This window comes from Primulina huaijiensis, chromosome 3, assembly GCF_012295235.1.
Source record: "Primulina huaijiensis isolate GDHJ02 chromosome 3, ASM1229523v2, whole genome shotgun sequence".
NCBI classification, from domain to species: domain Eukaryota; kingdom Viridiplantae; phylum Streptophyta; class Magnoliopsida; order Lamiales; family Gesneriaceae; genus Primulina; species Primulina huaijiensis.
In genome coordinates, this window is record NC_133308.1 from 5,513,047 (window position 1) to 5,532,377 (window position 19,331).

The following is a 19,331-nucleotide window of genomic DNA, read 5'->3' on the forward strand; positions in this document are numbered from 1 at the left end:
TAATTATTGGACTATTTGTGACACGAAAATCGCTCGGGGCTTAATTCTGATATTTTTTATAAAAAAAAAAAATAGTTATCCATCTTATTTGAATATTTTAAAAAACCAAGTTATTCTTATGATTATATTATTATTAAGAATAATTAATATAATTATCACTATATTATTGACGAGATATTACTTCAACTGTTATTTCGATTAATTACTAGGGTGATCCAAAAGAATGGAATAATACTCTTATAACTTCGATTCCAAAAGTTCGGGAGCCATCAACTTTGAAAAGATTATCGACTTACTAATCTCTACAACACTTGTTATAAGATTGTGTTACGTGCAATCACGAATCGTTTTAGGTCGAATCTCGATCAGGTTATTGATTCTTATCAAAGTGATTTTATCTCTTACAGCTTGATTTTGGATAATGTGATTGTTAGAGTTGAATGTATGTATTGGATTAGAAACAACAAAAAATTTAAATCCGGTTATGTGGTTCTCAAATTCAACATGATCGAAGCCTATGACAGAGTTGAATGGAGCTTTTTGAAAGTTTTTATGCTTAAATTGGGTTTTGAAGAAGACTAGGTTATTTTGATTATGAGATGTGTTATTTCAGTGTCTTATTCATTCCGTATTAACAAGTACATTTTGGTGTTATTCATCCGAAGCGAGGAATTCGTCAAGGCGACCGTCTATCCAGTTACCTCTTTGTCCTATATATGCGCACAAGGCGTGTCTTCGATTATCACTAAGGTTGTGGATAGATGGTTATTTAAAGGAGTTAAGATTGCGGTAATCAGTCCTATTATCTCACATATCTTACTTGCTGAAGATAGCTTTGTGTTTTTTAGGACGACGAGAGAGGAATACTTACAAGTGGGAAATTGTTTACAACTTTATGAAAGAACATCTGGGTAAATAGTTAACTATGATAAATTTATATTTACATTCAGCCCAATTACTAATTCAGATATTGTTGTTGATATTAAGAGTGTTATCACAAATGAGTTGGTGAAGAACCATGAGTTTTGTTTGGGATTACCCAGCTTTTTCTCATCTCCTTAAAACACATGCCAAGAACAGTGAATGGTGCAGCTCATAGACTAGCACTTGAAGTTCTTTCGTCTTTGTCTAGTTTCGAACGGTTGTATGGTGGTTTTCCTAGTTGTATCACATGATTTGAGAGATTGATGTTAATGAAAGTTTTTGTTCAAAAATAATAATGATAATTAGTGAAACTATGCACACACATTGTTGTATATGTAAAATAATTGTCATAATTTATATAAGTGAAATGATAATATAATATTTTTTTATTTTATTTATGAAACGTTTAATTTTATGTCTAATTTAATAAGAATTGTTAATTGATTAAGTTTGCAGAGAAAAAATTAGGATAATTTAGTAATTTTATATGTAGTTTAAAGAAAATACTTGTTAAATTTTGTGGTAAAATGATAAGAAATTTTGTGGTGATTTGACGCACCAAAACGGTTATTATAAGGTGTGCAACTATTATATAATAATAATAAATTATTATTATTATTATTATAAATGAGGACCTAGAGTGACTAATTTTGGAGTTATGATGAAATTTTTATAAACATATATAAAATACCCATATAAAATTTCAAAACTATTTTATCTTCATTTAATCAAAAAATATTATAAAACCTATTTAGTCTTTTTTTATATCTATAATTATCATATTTCAATAAAATATTTTTTAACTTTATCTATATTTTTGAGTTTTAAAATGATTATACCACATTTAACATAAAAAGGAAAAAATTTTATATCTCATTATCCTAAAATTGAAGCAAAACTTTTAATTAAATTCGAATTATGAAAATAATTTTTATTTCAAATAATATATATTCTATGCTCATGCAACATATGTGCTTCACACTAGTATATATAATACAATAGCATTTTATATTAACTACCCTTTAGTACAATATATTTAGTTAGTCTTTGCTCTTTAATATTAGAGTATGTTTTTTGTGAGACGATCTCATGAATCTTTATCTGTGAGACGAGTCAACTCTACCGATATTTACAATAAAAAGTAATACTCTTAGCATAAAAAGTGATATTTTTTCATGGATGACCCAAATAAGAGACCCGTCTCACAAAATACGATCCGTGAGACCGTCTTACACAAGTTTTTACCTTAATATTAACCATCATTTATATGAAAATTCGTATATTGGATTAACCAATCAACAATTTTAATTGTATTAAATTAAAATGTTAAAGAATTTCAAATATTGGTTGCCCTTGATGGTTAATTAATAAAAAGAGAAATGTTAAAATATACTAAGTGATATGATTGGTAAGACTAGGAATGCTGATCAGCGGGGCTCCAAGTCCAACCGACAGTTGTCTTATTAGCAACACTTCTTGAATCAGCATTCCTCCTAAATATATGAATAACTAAGGTAAATAATAAAGTCCTAAAATATTTCTTAAAAAAAAAAAACTTAATCTCGACGAATGGTTTTGTGAAGATATAAGAAACATGTTGTTCTATGGATACATATTCCAACCCGTTATGTTTCTTTATCACATGATCTCAGATGAAATGATGTCTGATATCTATGTGTCTTGTCCGAGAGTACAAATCTGAGAAATATAATAGCAATAACAATTGTATTATCAATCTTTTGCTTCAATTCCATAGTCCTTAAGCTGTTGTTGAATCCATAACAACTGAACACAACAACTCCCGACAACTAGATATTCACCTTCAATAGTAGAAGTTGCAATGGAAGTTTGTTTCTTGATAAACCACGAAATCAACTAATCTCCACGGAATTGGCATGATCCACTAGTGCTTTTCCTGACTAACTTATAGCCTACATAATCAACATCTGAATATCAAGCTAAATTGAAAATACAACAATTGGGATAATAGAAACCTACATTCTGAGTTCTTTTCTAATATTTAAGAATTATCTTAGCAGATAAACAATGATATTGCTTATGATCAGATTGAAACGAGCACACATGCATGCAACAAACATAATATCAAATCAATTGACAGTTAGGTATAATGAATTTATAAGACCTCAATACATTGTTACCTCAACTGAGATTCCCTCTTCATTTTTGTCTAACTTAGCTCACGAGTTCATTGGAGTAGCTGTCACAAAGCAAGTTTCCTTTCCAAACTTGTTCAGCAACTGTTTAGTGTATTTGGCTTGATTTCTAAGGATCCCATAATCTTACTACTTCATTTGTAATCTCAAAAAGAGAGTTAGATCAACATCATACTCATTTCAAATTTATCCTACGTTTGACAAAATTTTCACACATTTTGAGTTAGTAGATCTAAACATTATGTCATAAACATATATTTATACTAATAGAATATGATCATTTTTTTTACTGAAATAACTAAACTGTCTTGTCAACCGACCGAATTATGATAAATTAACTTGATTTGATGCGAAGTTTCACTTTTTATATTTTATGTCTTACAATGTAGCATTGTAATTCGTAATAAAAATTATCATAAAATTATGTTGGCCAATATATGATATTTCATTTTTTAGAGTGGATGACATGTTGTGTGAGTTAATAATTAATGCAAGATAGTAAAGTAGGATCATAACTTCACGTATGATGTATGCATATGAAAATATTTATTACTTTTATCAATTGATGGATGTAGAAATTTTTTTTTTAAAATTTACTTGATGAACATGCATGCTTGATACATGGTTGTTACTTTTATCTCCGACTTCAAATCCATAGTTTGTATAAGAAGTTTGTGCACTGTACGTGGTTTGCAGGTAAGTAAAATGAGTTGTAGATATTGTAAATAAATTAAGTTTTAAAATGTTTGCTTGTTTAAAGAAATATATTATTTAAATTAAGTTTCAAGTATAGTAGATGTTATTTATCATTTTGACTGGTGCAAGGAGTTGATTCTGCAAAATCCAAATCATTCGAAATTTATGATATATGAGAAGGATGTCTTGTACTTTAATAATTTGCACGAAGACGAGCCAATAATTCTCTCCTTGTTTTCACGGCCATTGTGTTAGTTGTCCCACATCGGTTGAATAAAATACTTGGGAGTTGTATATATGGGCTTGGACAATCCTCCCCTCTTGAGCTAGCTTTTGAGATTGAGTTAGGTCCAAGTTACAATCTTTACACATTGATTGTCATCTATCACGCTCAGAAAATCTCCATTGATTTCATTGGACTGTTCAACAACATAAAACAATAATTCATATATGAAAGACACCTCCATTCTTCTTCTTTGATAACGTGTTCTACGTCGAGCGAGGTAAGATTGACGTTCTTCTGTCATGTAACGACTTCTTTGATGTTGACGCATTGTAAGATCAATATACTTAAAAATCACCATAAGCAAAAAATAAAAAAAAAACAGTGAAATAGATTGTTTCAAAAGTTTTTTTTAAAAAAAAAAATTTATTATTACATCTTCTAAATCCTAATATATTCATTATTGTACACTGTATAGAACAAAACAACCATGAAAATGAGCAAGATTGTTACATATTTGTATGCTATGGATTTTTTAAATCCCGAGATGACAATGAACACTATCCAGCATATAAAGGTTCAACTATATTATTATAAAAAAGAATGTAAAAGGTAATTAATTTAGTTAGTCTATATATGAAAGGGCATACAAAATATATATCCTTTCATTGTTAATATATGAATAGCCAACGGAGAAGCATTCTGTCACTGTTAAAATATGAATCGCTGACAGAGAAATATGCCATGAGAACAAAAACTCGGATTTAATTACGTAATCGCAAATTTGTAAAAATCATATTCGGCCCTTTCTCGACTCTCAAACATGACTGGACCAAGAACAAAAAGCGACGAAAAAAAAATCGCTGCGAAAGAAAAGTACAGAACACGTGAATCTGTAAAAACCGCAAATAAATTTTAAATACATGTGGTGTTTGTTGGTCCCACTTGCGACAACTTAATATAATAATATGAAAATAAAGTATAAAACTGGACACCGGTATTTACGTAGAAAATCCCTAAAAATTATTAAGGTAAAAACCAGGGGCGGAGCCAGGATTCTTAAATACATGGAGCTGGCTCCATCATGTGTTAAACGATAATAGATTCAGTTAAAATTGAACCGAATATTCTAACATCGAATTAACTGAATTTTTTTCTAACAAACCGAACCGATCGAACTTTACAACGAAAACCTAACAAACCAAATCGAAAAAATCGATTATTTCGATCAGTAACACAATCAACCGAAATTTTAAATTTTTTTTAAAATAATCGTGTTTTAATAAAAATTGCAATATAAAAATTGGATTAAATAAATTTAAATTTTATTTATTAAAAAATATTTTTACATATAGTACTATTGTATAATAAATTTTATTAGAAATTATAATATTTATATCCTTGTAAACTTTATTCGATCGCTCTATCTAATAGGGACAATTATTGCACCTCAACACCGAACCAAATTTCAAAAATAATTCATTTTGATCTATTATTTTGGTTGAAATCAATATTTTATTCACTCATAGACTGTGATTGATGTTTGCTCGTTATTTTTTGATATATGTTCTTTGATTTAAAAATAACTTGACAGTTTTATTTTCTTCATTCTCTTAGTTACTTAACTAGAAAAATTCAATATTCTCAAAATTTTATAACAAAGAATTATTTTTCAAATTTCATACTTATTCAATTTTCGTTTATTATAAATTGAAAAATCACAAAACAAGTCCAATAATAATTGCACATCGATAATCATTATACATTTCAACCAATTGATTATTATTCCGAAAATATGCACGAATAGATTTTTAGGGTAAAAATTCAAATTCCAAAATTCATATACATCATAAGATAATATTATTGCAACTTGAATAATCACATCTAAATATTCAATATAATTTTAGAGTCGTTGAATTTTTTTTATCTCAAAGTTGCATAATTTCATAGCATACGATAATAAACAACTCATAAACAGTAATGGGTTATGATTTATGGGAATTGTTTTATTTTTAATTTTTAAACATGAGACTAAAAAAATTAAAAAAAATAAAACTTATAAAAAATTTGTTTTAATTTTAATATGGGCTGAAAAAATATAAAATTTAAAATTACTAATTTTTTTTAAATAAAAAAGTAGGTGGGGCTGGAACCCACTCTAGCCCAAGGATGGCTCCGCCCCTGGTAAAAACCACATGTAATATGAAAAGAATTACACTATAATATTTTATGGTGTACAACCACTCACTGTGTTTTCAAAGAAAACATACAGTCTCTTAATATAGCAGAACGAAATACCTCATAAATATTATAGGACTAAATACTCAAATGCTATAAAATGATAGAGAACTAATAATGCTTTCCATTGTCTGAATCAAGATGTCAATTTCATTTAATTTTTTCCTCTGCAAAAAATGACCTCATAATTATTGTATACCCACCGTTGCGGACAGCGTTTGCTGATTATGGACACTAGTGCATAATATGCACATAAATGCAAATGTTCCAGATAAATATGACTGTTGGTTCAGACGTGAATATGATGGAGTTTTGTTGTGTTGGAACACGGTGGAGAGGAGAAATTGCGTGAGAGATGAGTATGAGGAACTTTTTAAAGCTGGGAGATTTTAGACGTGGAGGAGAGTGCAGGGATATAAAAGGAAAAAAAGGTACCACGCCAACAAAAACAGTTTGTGTAGGGTTCTCGTACATGATAACTAGTAAAATATATATGCGTTACATATATTATTATTATTTTTAATTTGATCAAATAATACTAAACAATTAATACGAAAGTATATTCAATTTAAAAGAGTTGGTCGATTTAAAAATGAAATTTTTTTTAGATTTTTTCTATGTAAAATATGGAGTGATGATTTGAGGAGGTTTTTAATGTGGTAAGAATGGTAATTATAAATTAATTAAATATTTTGACGTCTTCTAAGGTAGTTAATATGATGACCACATTTTTAATATAGTGATATAGATATAGTAAAAAATATGAATTACAATAAATGAATATTATGTGTTGCTTATTCATAATAGATTTTTATACCCTTTCATAAAATAATATATATCGGAGTCGTCTTTTTATTCATTAGTGCACCACGAACAGGAAATTACGTAGTTCAAAACAATTATAATTGAACCTATATATAAATAAAATTTATAAATTTGTTTCCAACAAAACTTGCGTTGGAATAATTTGCTTGCCAAATATATAAAATACACTATATACAGACATTCATGTGATTTTACTAGTAGCTAATTTAATTAATTACCAGTCGATCGATCATTTGCACTCATTTACATTTTTCTTTAGCTGAATTATATATAAAAAAAATTGATTGCATAACAATTAAAACTCATTGGCAAGTTATGGAGAAAATCAAAACGATGAGTCATCATTGTGACATCGTTAGTGGGCTAAAATAAATAAGAACGACAATAATAAAATTTAAAAAAAAAACGAAGGAATTGCTAAAAAAAAATATGGATATACAGTCTACACACAAAATGAGGGGCCTGGGGGAACCACTGGTCCTCTAGCAAAGAACTTGGCGCTGAAGCATGTCGATCTAAGAGGGCCGACAGGGCCAAAGGGCGCCAAATATATGTTAGACAACTCCACGTCGGTGCAGGGGAATGTGGAACTGCAATTCAGATTTATTGGAACCGCTGAAATTGTTGTCCCTCTTATGTTCCTGAAGTGAACATCTCTAAGCTGGACGTTCGATTGCTGCATGCGAACGATGTCCATGTATGTGTTAACAAGATCGAATTATAAGGATACAAAAAAATCGAGTATTTTGGTGTGCGTTACGTACCTGGCGCTTCTTCTTGGAGTCGTAGTGCTGGTCGATGATGATGGGATTTTTAACTTGGTTCATCACGAGATCCTGGAAGTAGATTCCGGTGGCAAGCAAACGTGGAGATGCGTGGTAGGTTTTGATTCTTGCACCATTTGTTGTTCCCGTGAGTGTGCAGTTGATGATGGTGACTCGGCTCAAGTTTTTTTCATCTGGTCTCTTTCCCAAGGATCCGACGCTATATATATATATATTCAAATCAATCAATCATTTTGAAATCAACCTAGTTTTTTTCGAAGCTCTGCCGAGACTACCAATTTAATGTACCTGAGGCCATGTCCAGGACCACAGAAAATTCTGGCAACTAGAACATTGTTGTTGCCATGGCCTACTGAAACGCAATCATCCCCGGTTCCGATGATTGAATCGGTGATATTAACATTTGTGGAGCTGCTGATATGCAAGCCGTCTGTGTTTGGGCTCTTTCCAGGGGCCGAGATTCTCAGGTTCGAGAAAACCACGTTGCTGCTGTCCGTCACCTTTGTGTGGAAACCCATGCTGTTCACGAAATTCAAGCCGTGCATCGCCCCGTATTGCACAGACTGAAACACTATAGACTGCATGCATGCGTATAGAAAATTTTGAAGGGACTGCATGCATTCACGAAAATCTAAAGAATTTTACAAGAAAGATAATGCTTACGACAGGAAGTGGTGGGCCGCCCTTGCTGCCTTTGCCAAACTGCCAGGAAGATTGTCCCCGGCCATTAATGGTCCCTCCACCAGTAACCTCGACGCCGATAACTTCATCAATCATGAGCCAGGCGCCGGAGGAGTAGAGACTGAGATCGGTGCTAGCCAACAGGTTTCCCTGGAGTTCGATGACGATGGGTTTTACGCAGGGTCCTTTGAACACAACCTCCCCCGTAACAAAATCTCCACGCGGGATTAGAAGCTTCGCTGGTAGGAGAGATCTGCATGCTGCATTCCAGGCCCGTATGAGAGCCTACAGGAATTAATCTTCTTGTAATAAGCACTCAAGAAGTGTATGTACATTCACATGAATTAACATGCACACATATTGATAAATATTAGAATCAAGTATCGTGATGGGAACTTCACCATAGAGTTGTCTTTTCTACCATTAGCCACAGCCCCAAACTTCATAACGTCAAAAACTGTCTTGCCAACTAGGCTACCACGGGCACCAACAGCTTTCGATTCCACGCCGTTGATCGTGAACAAGCAAGCCATCCCCAAAACCAAGCATATTGCCCGAACTCCGATTGGACTCGTCATGTATGGATGCCCTGAAGACAATTTTTGTATGTTAAGAAGGTTGAGTTCCTTTTTTTTTTGTTTTTGTTTTTTGTTTTTTGTTTTTGTTTTTGGTTTTTTTCAGATGCCAATGGTTGAAAATACTATTGGTCGTTCGAAAGCTTTTTATACCTACTTTTGAGTACCATACGTTCCATTTCCTATAATTTTATCGACTAAGATTTGTTGTTGCTTCTAGTTCATCTATTTTGGCGAATGAGTCATGAATTCATCTATTCGCTTACTATTTTTAGACATATATCTATTTGTTTGATTAATTCATTCTTTTTTTTTATGAATCCTAGAAATATATAGATTTACATCTTAAATCACGATGTATAGAAATTAATATTCTCTACTTAATTAAGTATCTACAATATTTATTTGTTGTAACAAAAACATAAAGACAGGTGTAGACCATTGATACCCCTAAAATAGTCTCTTGCCTTTTGCACAAGGTAAAACTAAAGGTATGCATAAACCCTATACTCACAAAATTAATACTCACTTTACTCTCTTCTCATTCTTTTTACACTCCTATGATCTGCTAATTTTGATCACGGCAGGAGAAACCCTGGCGCCCTCCTAACCGATTGTTCATGGTTTTCAAGTCATTCGGAGAAGCTGAGACTATGAATCACTGACAGATAGACGAAGCAATTTTTTGAGAGCATCAACCACATCTCCATGTGATTTAATTTTACTTATATGCTGTCCGTTTTTTGTCGTTGAATCAAGTATATTGTTCTTTAATGCAAATCAAACTTTACAAAAGGTCCGATATTCACATGAAAACAAACGTAAAAAAATACCATTAATTAATTCAACCAACTATGCATCCCCTGACGTTCAAGATAATGTGCATGCAACTTCATTAGACATTCTAGGACAATGCTGAATCTTGATATTCGCCGATGAACACAAGCTTGATGAAGATTAGTCAGTACTGCCGCAGTACGTAGCCGAGAATGGGGAGAAGTTGGCCGGGTATAGCGTCAACCATCTTCGTAATACTTCATTAATGTTGGTAAAAATATATTCTTGTCAGTACTTTATATAGAAATTCTGGCGTGGTAATTTAAAATTATTATATAATTTGTTACAGTACTTGTAAATATTCCGCAAAACTGGTCACTTTATTCGATAATAAAATTTTGCGAGTAGGTCTCTTTTGAGACGATCTCACGAATTTTTATCTGTGAGACGATTCAATCTTACCGCTATTCACCATAAAAAATAATACTCTTAACATAAAAAGTAATATTTTTTCATAGATGACCAAATAAGATATTCGTCTCATAAAATATCACTACAAAAAAAATTCGGTATTAGCGACGGAAAAACCCGTCGCTAGATCAATTAGCGACGATTTAAGCGACGGAATATTAAACCGTCGCTAAATATTACGACGATTTTGAAAAATCCGTCGCTAATTAGCGACACTTTTTACCGTCGTTAATAAATTAGCGACGGTTTTTTAAACACCGTCGCTAAATAAGTTGCGACGGAATTTATAAAACTGTCGCTAATTAGCGACGGGTACGGGATAAAACCGTCGTCATTACAAGATTTAGCAACGGTTAATAAATACTTAAATCGTCGCTAATTCTTTAATTTTTTTTAAAAAAATTAAAGAATTAGCAACGATTTAAGTATTTATTAACCGTTGCTATATAGCGACGGTTTTGCATTACCAGTCGCTACTTAGCGACGGTTTAAAAGACTGTCGCTATATTGCGACGGTGTACAAAACTGTCGCTATTGATCGACGCTTTACGATACCGTCGCCGATCAAGTTAGCGACGGTTTAAAGTAAACTGTCGCTACTTTAGCGACAGAATATTTTAGCGACCGCTTTTATTAAACAGTCACAAATTGGCGACAATTAATATAAAACCGTCGCTAAATTAGCAACGGTTTAACAATGTCGCTAATTTGCGACGGTTTATTAAAAGCTGTCGCAAACAGCGACGGTTGATAAGAAACCGTTGCAAATTTTGGTGACGGCTTGTTTTAAACCGTCGCGAATCACTTTTTTTTGTATATGACCCGTGAGACCGTCTCATACAAATTTTTGCCAAAATTTGCCTAGTAATTTTAGCGGCATAAACTAAAAATTTAATTTTGTCCTCATATTAAAGACAAGTATACTAGTTTAAATAATTTAATTAGTGCAGAAAAAGTATGCCCTTGTAAGTTTAAAAAATGATTCAATAAAAACTTATTAAATTTATTTTTCATAATTAATCTTTTCAAATATTTTGTGGGTACATGAATTATATATGTTTTAAACAATAGATTCCAAAGCTGACAAGTTAATAGTTGTCTCCATCAATTGCAGATGGAGCAGCCGAGGAATCTCTCTTTTATTATTTTTATCAAAATTTATTTATTTAATAATACCTTAAAAAGTCCGATCTGTGTTAGATTTTGCTGTCGAAAACAAAAAAAATAAAAAATGATTGCGGGGATGAAACATAAAAATTAAATTATTAATAAAAAATTAAATTATGAATAAAGAGAGAAAAAGTTGCTCATATTCTACGATATAGAAGTTTGTAGTCTCGTGCTTAATATACCCTAGTGCACATGATTCACATGCTGTGTGCTAGTCCAATTGGTTGTTTTCAAGATTTGTAATTATTTTATTATGATTAGTAATTTATTATTTCGATAATAATACTGTAACTATATATTAAATATATAATTTGCAGAAACGATATGTTCATATTTGATTATTTTTTTAAAAAAAAAAATGGATGAGATATGACAACTATAAGTAAATTATTAATTGAATAAAATAGACTTTAATTATGATATTTTTATTGAACGGAAAAAAATATTTTTCTTTAATATTGACGAAGCACAATTTGTTATAAAATGCGTTAATAAAGTATTTCTCTTCATTTTCTTCTATTTTTTGTTTAATATTTTTCTATATTGACAGAGCACAATTTGTTATATAAAACGTTAATAAAGTATTTCTCTTCATCTTCTTCTCATTTTTTGTTTATGATAGTTTTTTTCCTAATTTTTTTTTAAAATAATTAAATTACGGTGAACACGTGGAAACCACTCGCGATTGTTACTAGCTTAGAACGAAGAGGATTTCGGGGAAGAAAGTAATTCATTGATTGGCTATCAGGAACAAAGACGTAAACCATATCAGAAAAAACCAAATCATAAAGTTTGAATATACCGACACCAAAAAACCATCAATTGACATCAATTCTGTGGGCGTTTATATNTGCATGCACTCATGTCTTCCTCCCATCCATCTTTTGTTTGGGTGAACGACGACTTTTCACATTGACTAGTAAAACCTGTAAAGAACGATCTTCATTAATAATATTACAAGTTTTATTGTCAAAAAAAAACGTAACTGATTATGTCTTATGTGAGACAGTCTTATATACATGAGATTTTTTATATAAAGATAATATTTTTTCAATGATCAGATATGATAAAAGATTTGTTCACAAAATTAATCCGTAAGATAGTTTCTTAAGAGTTTTTGTGAGCATAACATATATATATATACACACATGGTGCTGCAAGAATAGTTGGCATATATTATTGAGTATGTTTTTTGTGAGACGGTCTCACGAATCTTTATTTGTGAGACGGATCAACCATACCGATAGTCACAATAAAAAGTAATATTATTAGCATAAAAAGTAATATTTTTTCATGAATGATCCAAATAAGAGATCCGTCTTATAAAATACGACTCCGTCTCACACAAGTTTTTACTTATATTATTAGACAAGAACATTTATCACAGAGGAAGGTTAGGACAGGTTGTTAGTAACATATATAATTTCCTATAAACTTAATGAAGTATATTTCTAAATATTACCACATCGTTGAATGTGAAATATGATTTAATTTATGAAAGACAATAAATAAGTTAATATTAAATTTATTTTAATTAAATTTTAATTATTCAAGTTAATTTAATATGTTTATTTTATTAATTAATTTTTTTAAAAAATACATAACAAAAAGTTTCAGTATTAATAAATCATCAAATTTAAAATAATTTCATTTATTTTAAATAATTTTTTGTATAAAAAATATATCGATTTGATTTTGACAATATCTCTGACAAAAAATTATATAAGATGATTATTTGTACCTGAAAATAATAATAAGAATGTTAAAATATTTACCATTAGTGTAACTTTATAAATTTTTAATATATTTAATATATTATAGTTATTCTGTTTTAATAAACTTTTAAAATTATATATCAATCACAATAATTTTTTTTTTATTTATTATCATGTACAAAATTTTTGAGTTATGATCAAAATTAAAATATAAATTAACTAAAATTATAGAAATAATTAATAAAAATTAAATTTTGCTTATTAAAAATAATTATTATAAGTCAATAAAATATTATAATTTTTTTGTTATATAGTATAATAAATTTTTATTAAAAATTTTAATAAATATAATTTTAAATTTTACGAGATTTTATGACTAGAAATAAAAAAAATGAATTGTACTAATAATTTTGATTTTAAACTTTTGTTAGCAAAAAAAAATGTTTTAAAAAAGTCCAAATAAAAAGAAAAATATATGGAGGATAAAAGAATGAAAATTTAGTGTTTGTATTAATATTATTTTGAATAGAAATGAAAGTGAATAGTGAGTTTGAGATATTCTAAATTAAATGTACATCTAATTTTTTAAGTCGAATTAAAAATATTTTTTGACATTTTATAGTTGTACTTAGACTTTATTTCTTATACTTAATAGAATTTCATAAAATTATTAAAAGTATATTGATATTTTGAGTATTTATAGACTTCTGTAAAGTTTTAATTTTTACAAAACTTTATAATAAAAATTATTAAAAGTTTAGAACAAATATAAGTAGCGATGCATTAATGTTTTGTACAGGAAATATGGAAAAATTTCCAAAATTGATGAAGCACGGGAAAGCGCCACCTTTTCTCTCTTAACCGGCATAGCCCACAGCTCTATAAAGTCAGTGACTCACCCGATAAACTGACAAAACTGGGAAATATTTTGTATTCCATTGGATAGCCGAAGAACAGGATCACAAAATCGCCATGTCGAGTTCAAAACTTGCAAGATTACCGAGCATCCGGGAAAGGGTCGAGGACACTCTAGCCGCTCACCGGAACGAGCTTGTCTCTCTTCTTTCGAGGTATTTTATCGAAAACTATGTCAAGAAACATTATCGGTGTTTTTTTTCCTTCTTCTTTCATATATTATGTGATCTTCTAGATTTTCGAGAATCGTTTTGGTTTGATTATGTTTTCCGTTGGTTTTGAAGATATGTGGAGCAGGGGAAGAGTATATTACAACCCCATCACCTGATTGACGTCTTGGACAACATCATCGGTGACGATGATTCGAGGAAAAATCTCAGCGATGGCCCCTTTAGTGAAGTGTTGAAGTCTGCTCAGGTTAAATTTTGTTTTTGGGTGATAGCAATTGTTAAATTCCGGTCAAAGTGGTATAATTGAGTGTGGATCAGAAATAAATTGGTGGGTAATTTGGCTTCAAGAATATTTGATTAATTCAAAAATGTATTTCCTTTGATGAGATTAAATTGTGGAATAATTCATAATGATAAATGTCCCATAGTTATACTTGGTGGAACACTGAGTTAGTATGCAACCAATTACTCCTTTCCAGTACTGGATTTTTTGAACATTGTGGAAGATGTTGACTCCTTATTTGAAAACTGGTGTTCGGACCGAGGGAAATATTGTGGTTCTTTACCCCCTTCAACTTATGCTGTATTTCTTTTATTTCAGGAAGCCATAGTTTTACCACCCTTTGTTGCTATAGCTGTCCGACCAAGGCCTGGCGTGTGGGAATATGTACGTGTCAATGTGCACGAACTTAGTGTTGAGCAGTTGACAGTTTCCGAATATCTACGGTTCAAGGAAGAACTTGTGAATGGGCAGTGAGTGGAAATCTATTTTTCTGTATCAAGATTTTAATTTCTCTGTTGGAACATGAATGATTTATAATACCTGTATCTTTTATTTCGAACATATCCTAGGGATGAAGATCGATATGTTCTTGAACTGGATTTTGAGCCATTCAATGCCACTTTTCCTAGGCCGACCCGATCATCATATATCGGAAATGGGGTCCAATTTCTCAATCGTCATCTCTCTTCACTTCTGTTTAGAAACAAAGAATCTCTGGAGCCATTACTTGATTTTCTTCGTGCACACAAATACAAAGGGCATGTAAGTGCTCATTTGCATCATCTCTTGTTTAAACTGACGAGCAGTTCTTTTCTAATTATCTGGAAAAATACTTGATATTGCCAATGTTTATTTGCAAAGGGGATGATGTTGAACGATCGGATACAACGGATATCCAGGCTTGAGTCTGCATTGGTTAAAGCTGAGGATTTAGTTTCTAAACTACAACCAGACACTCCCTATTCTGAGTTTGAATACGAGTGAGTTTTCATATAAGAGAATATATAGAATACTAGTTCCCAAATTTCAAAGTTCACGTGTTGTTGTGGGCCTGTGGCGTGTGGATACACAGATTGCAAGGAATGGGTTTTGAGAAAGGATGGGGCGATACTGCTGCACGGACTTTGGAGATGATGCATCTTCTATCCGATATTCTTCAGGCTCCGGATCCGTCTTCTGTGGAAAATTTTCTTGGTAGATTACCTATGGTGTTCGATGTTGTTGTGCTTTCAATACATGGCTACTTTGGCCAAGCCAATGTCCTAGGCTTGCCTGATACTGGCGGTCAGGTAATCATTTCTTTAGTATTTTGAATGAATTTGCACGGAAATGAAAACTTAATTTCTTGGTTGACTTGTTATCTATGTAACTCTGTTACGAACTTTTCTTTTACAAGTATTCAATTCTTTTTTGGTTTACATGCAGGTTGTATATATACTAGATCAAGTACGCGCCTTGGAGAATGAGATGATCCAAAGAATAAAAAAGCAAGGGCTGAATATCACTCCTCGAATCCTTATTGTATGCTAAGGAGATTTTATTAATTTGCGGTTACGGCCATAGCTAGGATGTTTGTCTCACTATCTTGCTTAGCTTGATTATCTATTATTCAGGTCACTCGATTAATTCCTGATGCAAAAGGCACCTCGTGCAACCAGAGACTGGAAAGAGTAAGTGGATGTGAGTATTCAAATATTCTGCGAATTCCATTTAGAACAGAGCATGGGATTCAACGCCAATGGATCTCGAGGTTCGATGTTTGGCCCTACTTGGAGAAGTTTGCGCAAGTAAGAACGAACAAGTTTTCCTCTGACTCATTTCGATTATTTAAATTGCCCTTCTATCTCAGTTTAAAATTATTGCTCGTGATTCAGGAAGCGGTGCATTCCATTCTCTTAATATAAGGGTGCACCTAGGAAGATGAATTTTAAATCCATGAATTTCAATTATAGTTTTATTGTTTACAGCTAAAGAATAGATCAAATATTAAATCAGCAGTTTATTTATTTAAACATTAGTAATACAAATTAGAATGAATTTCAATTGACACCATAATTGAGTGAACTTGAAATTCATCGTAATTAATATGAAATGGTATATAGATATCTAACAGGTAGATTTGAAATTTATGTTCTTACTTCTAACAACAAAAATACATTTGAAATTCATGGATTTGAAATTCATCAATCCAAACGCAACATAATAAAGGTTTAAAGAAGTTAAACAAGACGTTAATGAGGATCTTGCTCTTTCTTTTTATTGGTGGGAATACTATTTTTCATAACTTGTGCAAATCACCAACTCTTTTTTGAACGATCAGGATTCAGCAAATGAAATTGTTGCCGAGTTACAGGGAGTACCGGATCTAATTATTGGCAATTACAGTGATGGAAACCTGGTGGCATCCCTGTTATCTCAAAAAATGGGAGTTACACAGGTGGAGATTGATATTTAATTTCTCCGTAGTTTCTCTGAGGTAGTTAGCTACGGTAGGCTATCTTATTTTCCTCTTTGTTTCAGTGTACCATCGCACATGCCTTGGAGAAAACTAAATATCCAGATTCGGACATTTATTGGAAAAAATTCGAGGACAAATATCACTTTTCATCTCAATTCACTGCTGATATCATAGCCATGAATAATTCAGATTTTATCATCACCAGTACATACCAAGAAATTGCTGGCACGTAAGTGTATATTTTTCTTGTGTGGTCTCTTTATTTCTTGAAGAGTTTAACAGTGGTCAATATTGTTCCTTGAACTGAATAACAACATTGTGGACATCGGAAGCTATTACGTTGGACATGGCCAATCTAGCGTAATCTATGTGACATGGCTACAATAAATTTCGTTAAAGAAACTTGTGAAGACGTTTTTTCTCGTCATTTTATGGGACGTAATATGATATTTCAGGAAGAACAGTGTTGGTCAGTACGAGAGTCACACAGCATTCACTATGCCAGGTTTATACCGTGTTGTCAACGGTATAGATGTATTCGATCCTAAGTTCAACATAGTTTCTCCTGGAGCAGATGACTCCATTTACTTTTCATATTCAGCGACGGAAAAAAGACTTGTTTCTCTTCATGGATCCCTTGAAAAGTTGCTATATGATTCTGAGCAGAATGACGAGCACATGTAAGTCAATATTTTGTATGGCTCATTGAATTTGAGAAGAATATTTGAGTTCGATTGATTCTTGATCAGAGGTATACTGAAAGATACTTCAAAGCCCATAATCTTCTCGATGGCGAGGCTTGACCGGGTTAAAAACATCACGGGACTGGTGGAGTTGTATGCTAAAAATGAAGAACTGCGTGGATTGGCTAATCTTGTGATCATTGCGGGTTACCTTGACGTAAAACAATCGAGCGACAGAGAAGAAATATCAGAAATCGAGAAGATGCATTCTCTTATAAAGCATTACAATTTGGAAGGCCAGTTGCGTTGGATAGCAGCACAAACAAACAGAGCAAGAAATGGTGAACTTTACCGCTACATAGCTGACAAGAAAGGAATTTTTGTTCAGGTAAGACGTTGGTAATCGTTTCTTCTGTATTAGTTGCATCAGTCAGGTAATATATTTCTTTGTCATACCAATTCCTTTTCTTTTTAGCCTGCGTTGTACGAAGCATTCGGCTTAACAGTGGTGGAAGCCATGACTTGTGGCCTTCCTACATTTGCAACCCGCCATGGTGGTCCATTGGAAATCATCGAAGATGGGGTATCGGGATTTCATATCGACCCGTACCATCCCGAAAAGACTGCCGCCCTAATGGCAGATTTTTTTCAAAGATGCTATGAAGATCCCAGCTACTGGGCGAAGATATCCGATGCTGGTCTACTAAGAATTCAAGAAAGGTATCATGCCCTTGAATTCAAATTTGACATCATTTAAAGTTTCCACCTTTGATTTGGGTAGTGCAAAATTATCACCAAATCCTTGTTTCTGTAAGGTACACTTGGAAGATTTACTCTGAGAGGTTGATGACATTGGCCGGTGTATATGGCTTCTGGAAATATGTATCGAAGCTTGAGAGGCGTGAAACTCGTAGGTATCTCGAGATGTTCTATATCCTCAAATTCCGTGACTTGGTGAGTTTTTACCCTCATTTCGCCGGAATATGTCTGTCTTGGTCTCGCTTTCGACTGTTTTAACATTTATGTTGCAGGTTAAATCTGTACCTCACGCTGCCGAAGGGGTTCAAATTAGATAGACGAGTTACGACTGTTGAAGATGTCGCAGATCCATCGGCTGTGTATTCCACGGATAATGTGTGGGATTTTGAGCTCAAATTTTATTAGTTATTTATATATCAGACCAGAACAAAATGTCAAGCATAAAATGTGTTGATTCATAATAAACTAAACTAGTACTTGTTGGCATATAATCAGCTTCATCGTTGCTAACTGATCCATCGTCTCTGTATGAATATATATCCACGGATCATGTGTTAATGTTTCTACTCGTATAAGTTCTTTAGTTCAAATCTCGAAGAGATAGGCGTTGGCACAGATTGTGCATATCCATAAGCTGTTTAAACAATATTGAAACAACACACCGGGGAAAATCGCAACTTAAATCCAGAAGCCCCTGCTGTTTCTTCTTCCTCTTGCGCGCTCGAACTTCCTACCCTTTGCTCGAACATAAGGCTTGGTGTGACTGTGTGGAACACCGGGTGCTGGGCCAAAATGTTTCACTGCTTCTC

General features: G+C 32.2%; 2 protein-coding genes across 3 annotated transcripts; one reads left to right on the top strand and one right to left on the bottom strand.

Annotated features, from left to right (window-relative positions):
• Nucleotides 1-7,370: 7,370 nt before the first annotated feature.
• LOC140972139 (exopolygalacturonase clone GBGE184-like) lies at nucleotides 7,371-9,221 on the bottom strand. Its single transcript, XM_073434606.1, has 5 exons — nucleotides 8,948-9,221; nucleotides 8,529-8,831; nucleotides 8,154-8,443; nucleotides 7,845-8,064; nucleotides 7,371-7,756 (listed from the first exon to the last, which is right to left on the bottom strand). The coding sequence occupies exons 1-5, from the start codon at nucleotides 9,122-9,124 to the stop codon at nucleotides 7,523-7,525; spliced, it is 1,224 nt and encodes a 407-aa protein (XP_073290707.1). The 5' UTR covers nucleotides 9,125-9,221; the 3' UTR covers nucleotides 7,371-7,522.
• A 4,830-nt stretch (nucleotides 9,222-14,051) lies between these two features.
• Nucleotides 14,052-19,124, top strand: LOC140973329 (sucrose synthase 2). 2 transcript variants are annotated; one of them, XM_073436027.1, is made up of 16 exons: nucleotides 14,052-14,324; nucleotides 14,454-14,586; nucleotides 14,941-15,092; nucleotides 15,192-15,384; nucleotides 15,484-15,602; nucleotides 15,695-15,911; nucleotides 16,048-16,143; nucleotides 16,236-16,409; nucleotides 16,943-17,059; nucleotides 17,143-17,309; nucleotides 17,536-17,760; nucleotides 17,830-18,151; nucleotides 18,239-18,483; nucleotides 18,579-18,717; nucleotides 18,795-18,885; nucleotides 19,062-19,124. In XM_073436027.1, the coding sequence occupies exons 1-15, from the start codon at nucleotides 14,227-14,229 to the stop codon at nucleotides 18,837-18,839; spliced, it is 2,442 nt and encodes an 813-aa protein (XP_073292128.1). In that variant the 5' UTR covers nucleotides 14,052-14,226; the 3' UTR covers nucleotides 18,840-18,885; nucleotides 19,062-19,124. The 2 variants fall into 2 exon arrangements, with proteins under 2 accessions (XP_073292128.1, XP_073292127.1); XM_073436026.1 differs by having other exon boundaries at nucleotides 18,795-19,124.
• Nucleotides 19,125-19,331: the final 207 nt, after the last annotated feature.

What these genes read in the sequence shown, in the direction of transcription:
- LOC140972139 (XM_073434606.1), bottom strand. Translation starts at nt 9,124, where the DNA reads ATGACGAGTCCAATCGGAGTTCGGGCAATATGCTTGGTTTTGGGGATG. An exon ending in GCGGCCCACCACTTCCTGTC is followed by an intron (nt 8,444 to 8,528) that starts GTAAGCATTATC and finishes GCATGCATGCAG; the next exon opens with TCTATAGTGTTTCAGTCTGT. An exon ending in ACTCCAAGAAGAAGCGCCAG is followed by an intron (nt 7,757 to 7,844) that starts GTACGTAACGCA and finishes GTTCGCATGCAG; the next exon opens with CAATCGAACGTCCAGCTTAG.
- LOC140973329 (XM_073436026.1), top strand. Translation starts at nt 14,227, where the DNA reads ATGTCGAGTTCAAAACTTGCAAGATTACCGAGCATCCGGGAAAGGGTC. An exon ending in CTTGTCTCTCTTCTTTCGAG is followed by an intron (nt 14,325 to 14,453) that starts GTATTTTATCGA and finishes TTGGTTTTGAAG; the next exon opens with ATATGTGGAGCAGGGGAAGA. An exon ending in GAAGAACTTGTGAATGGGCA is followed by an intron (nt 15,093 to 15,191) that starts GTGAGTGGAAAT and finishes AACATATCCTAG; the next exon opens with GGATGAAGATCGATATGTTC.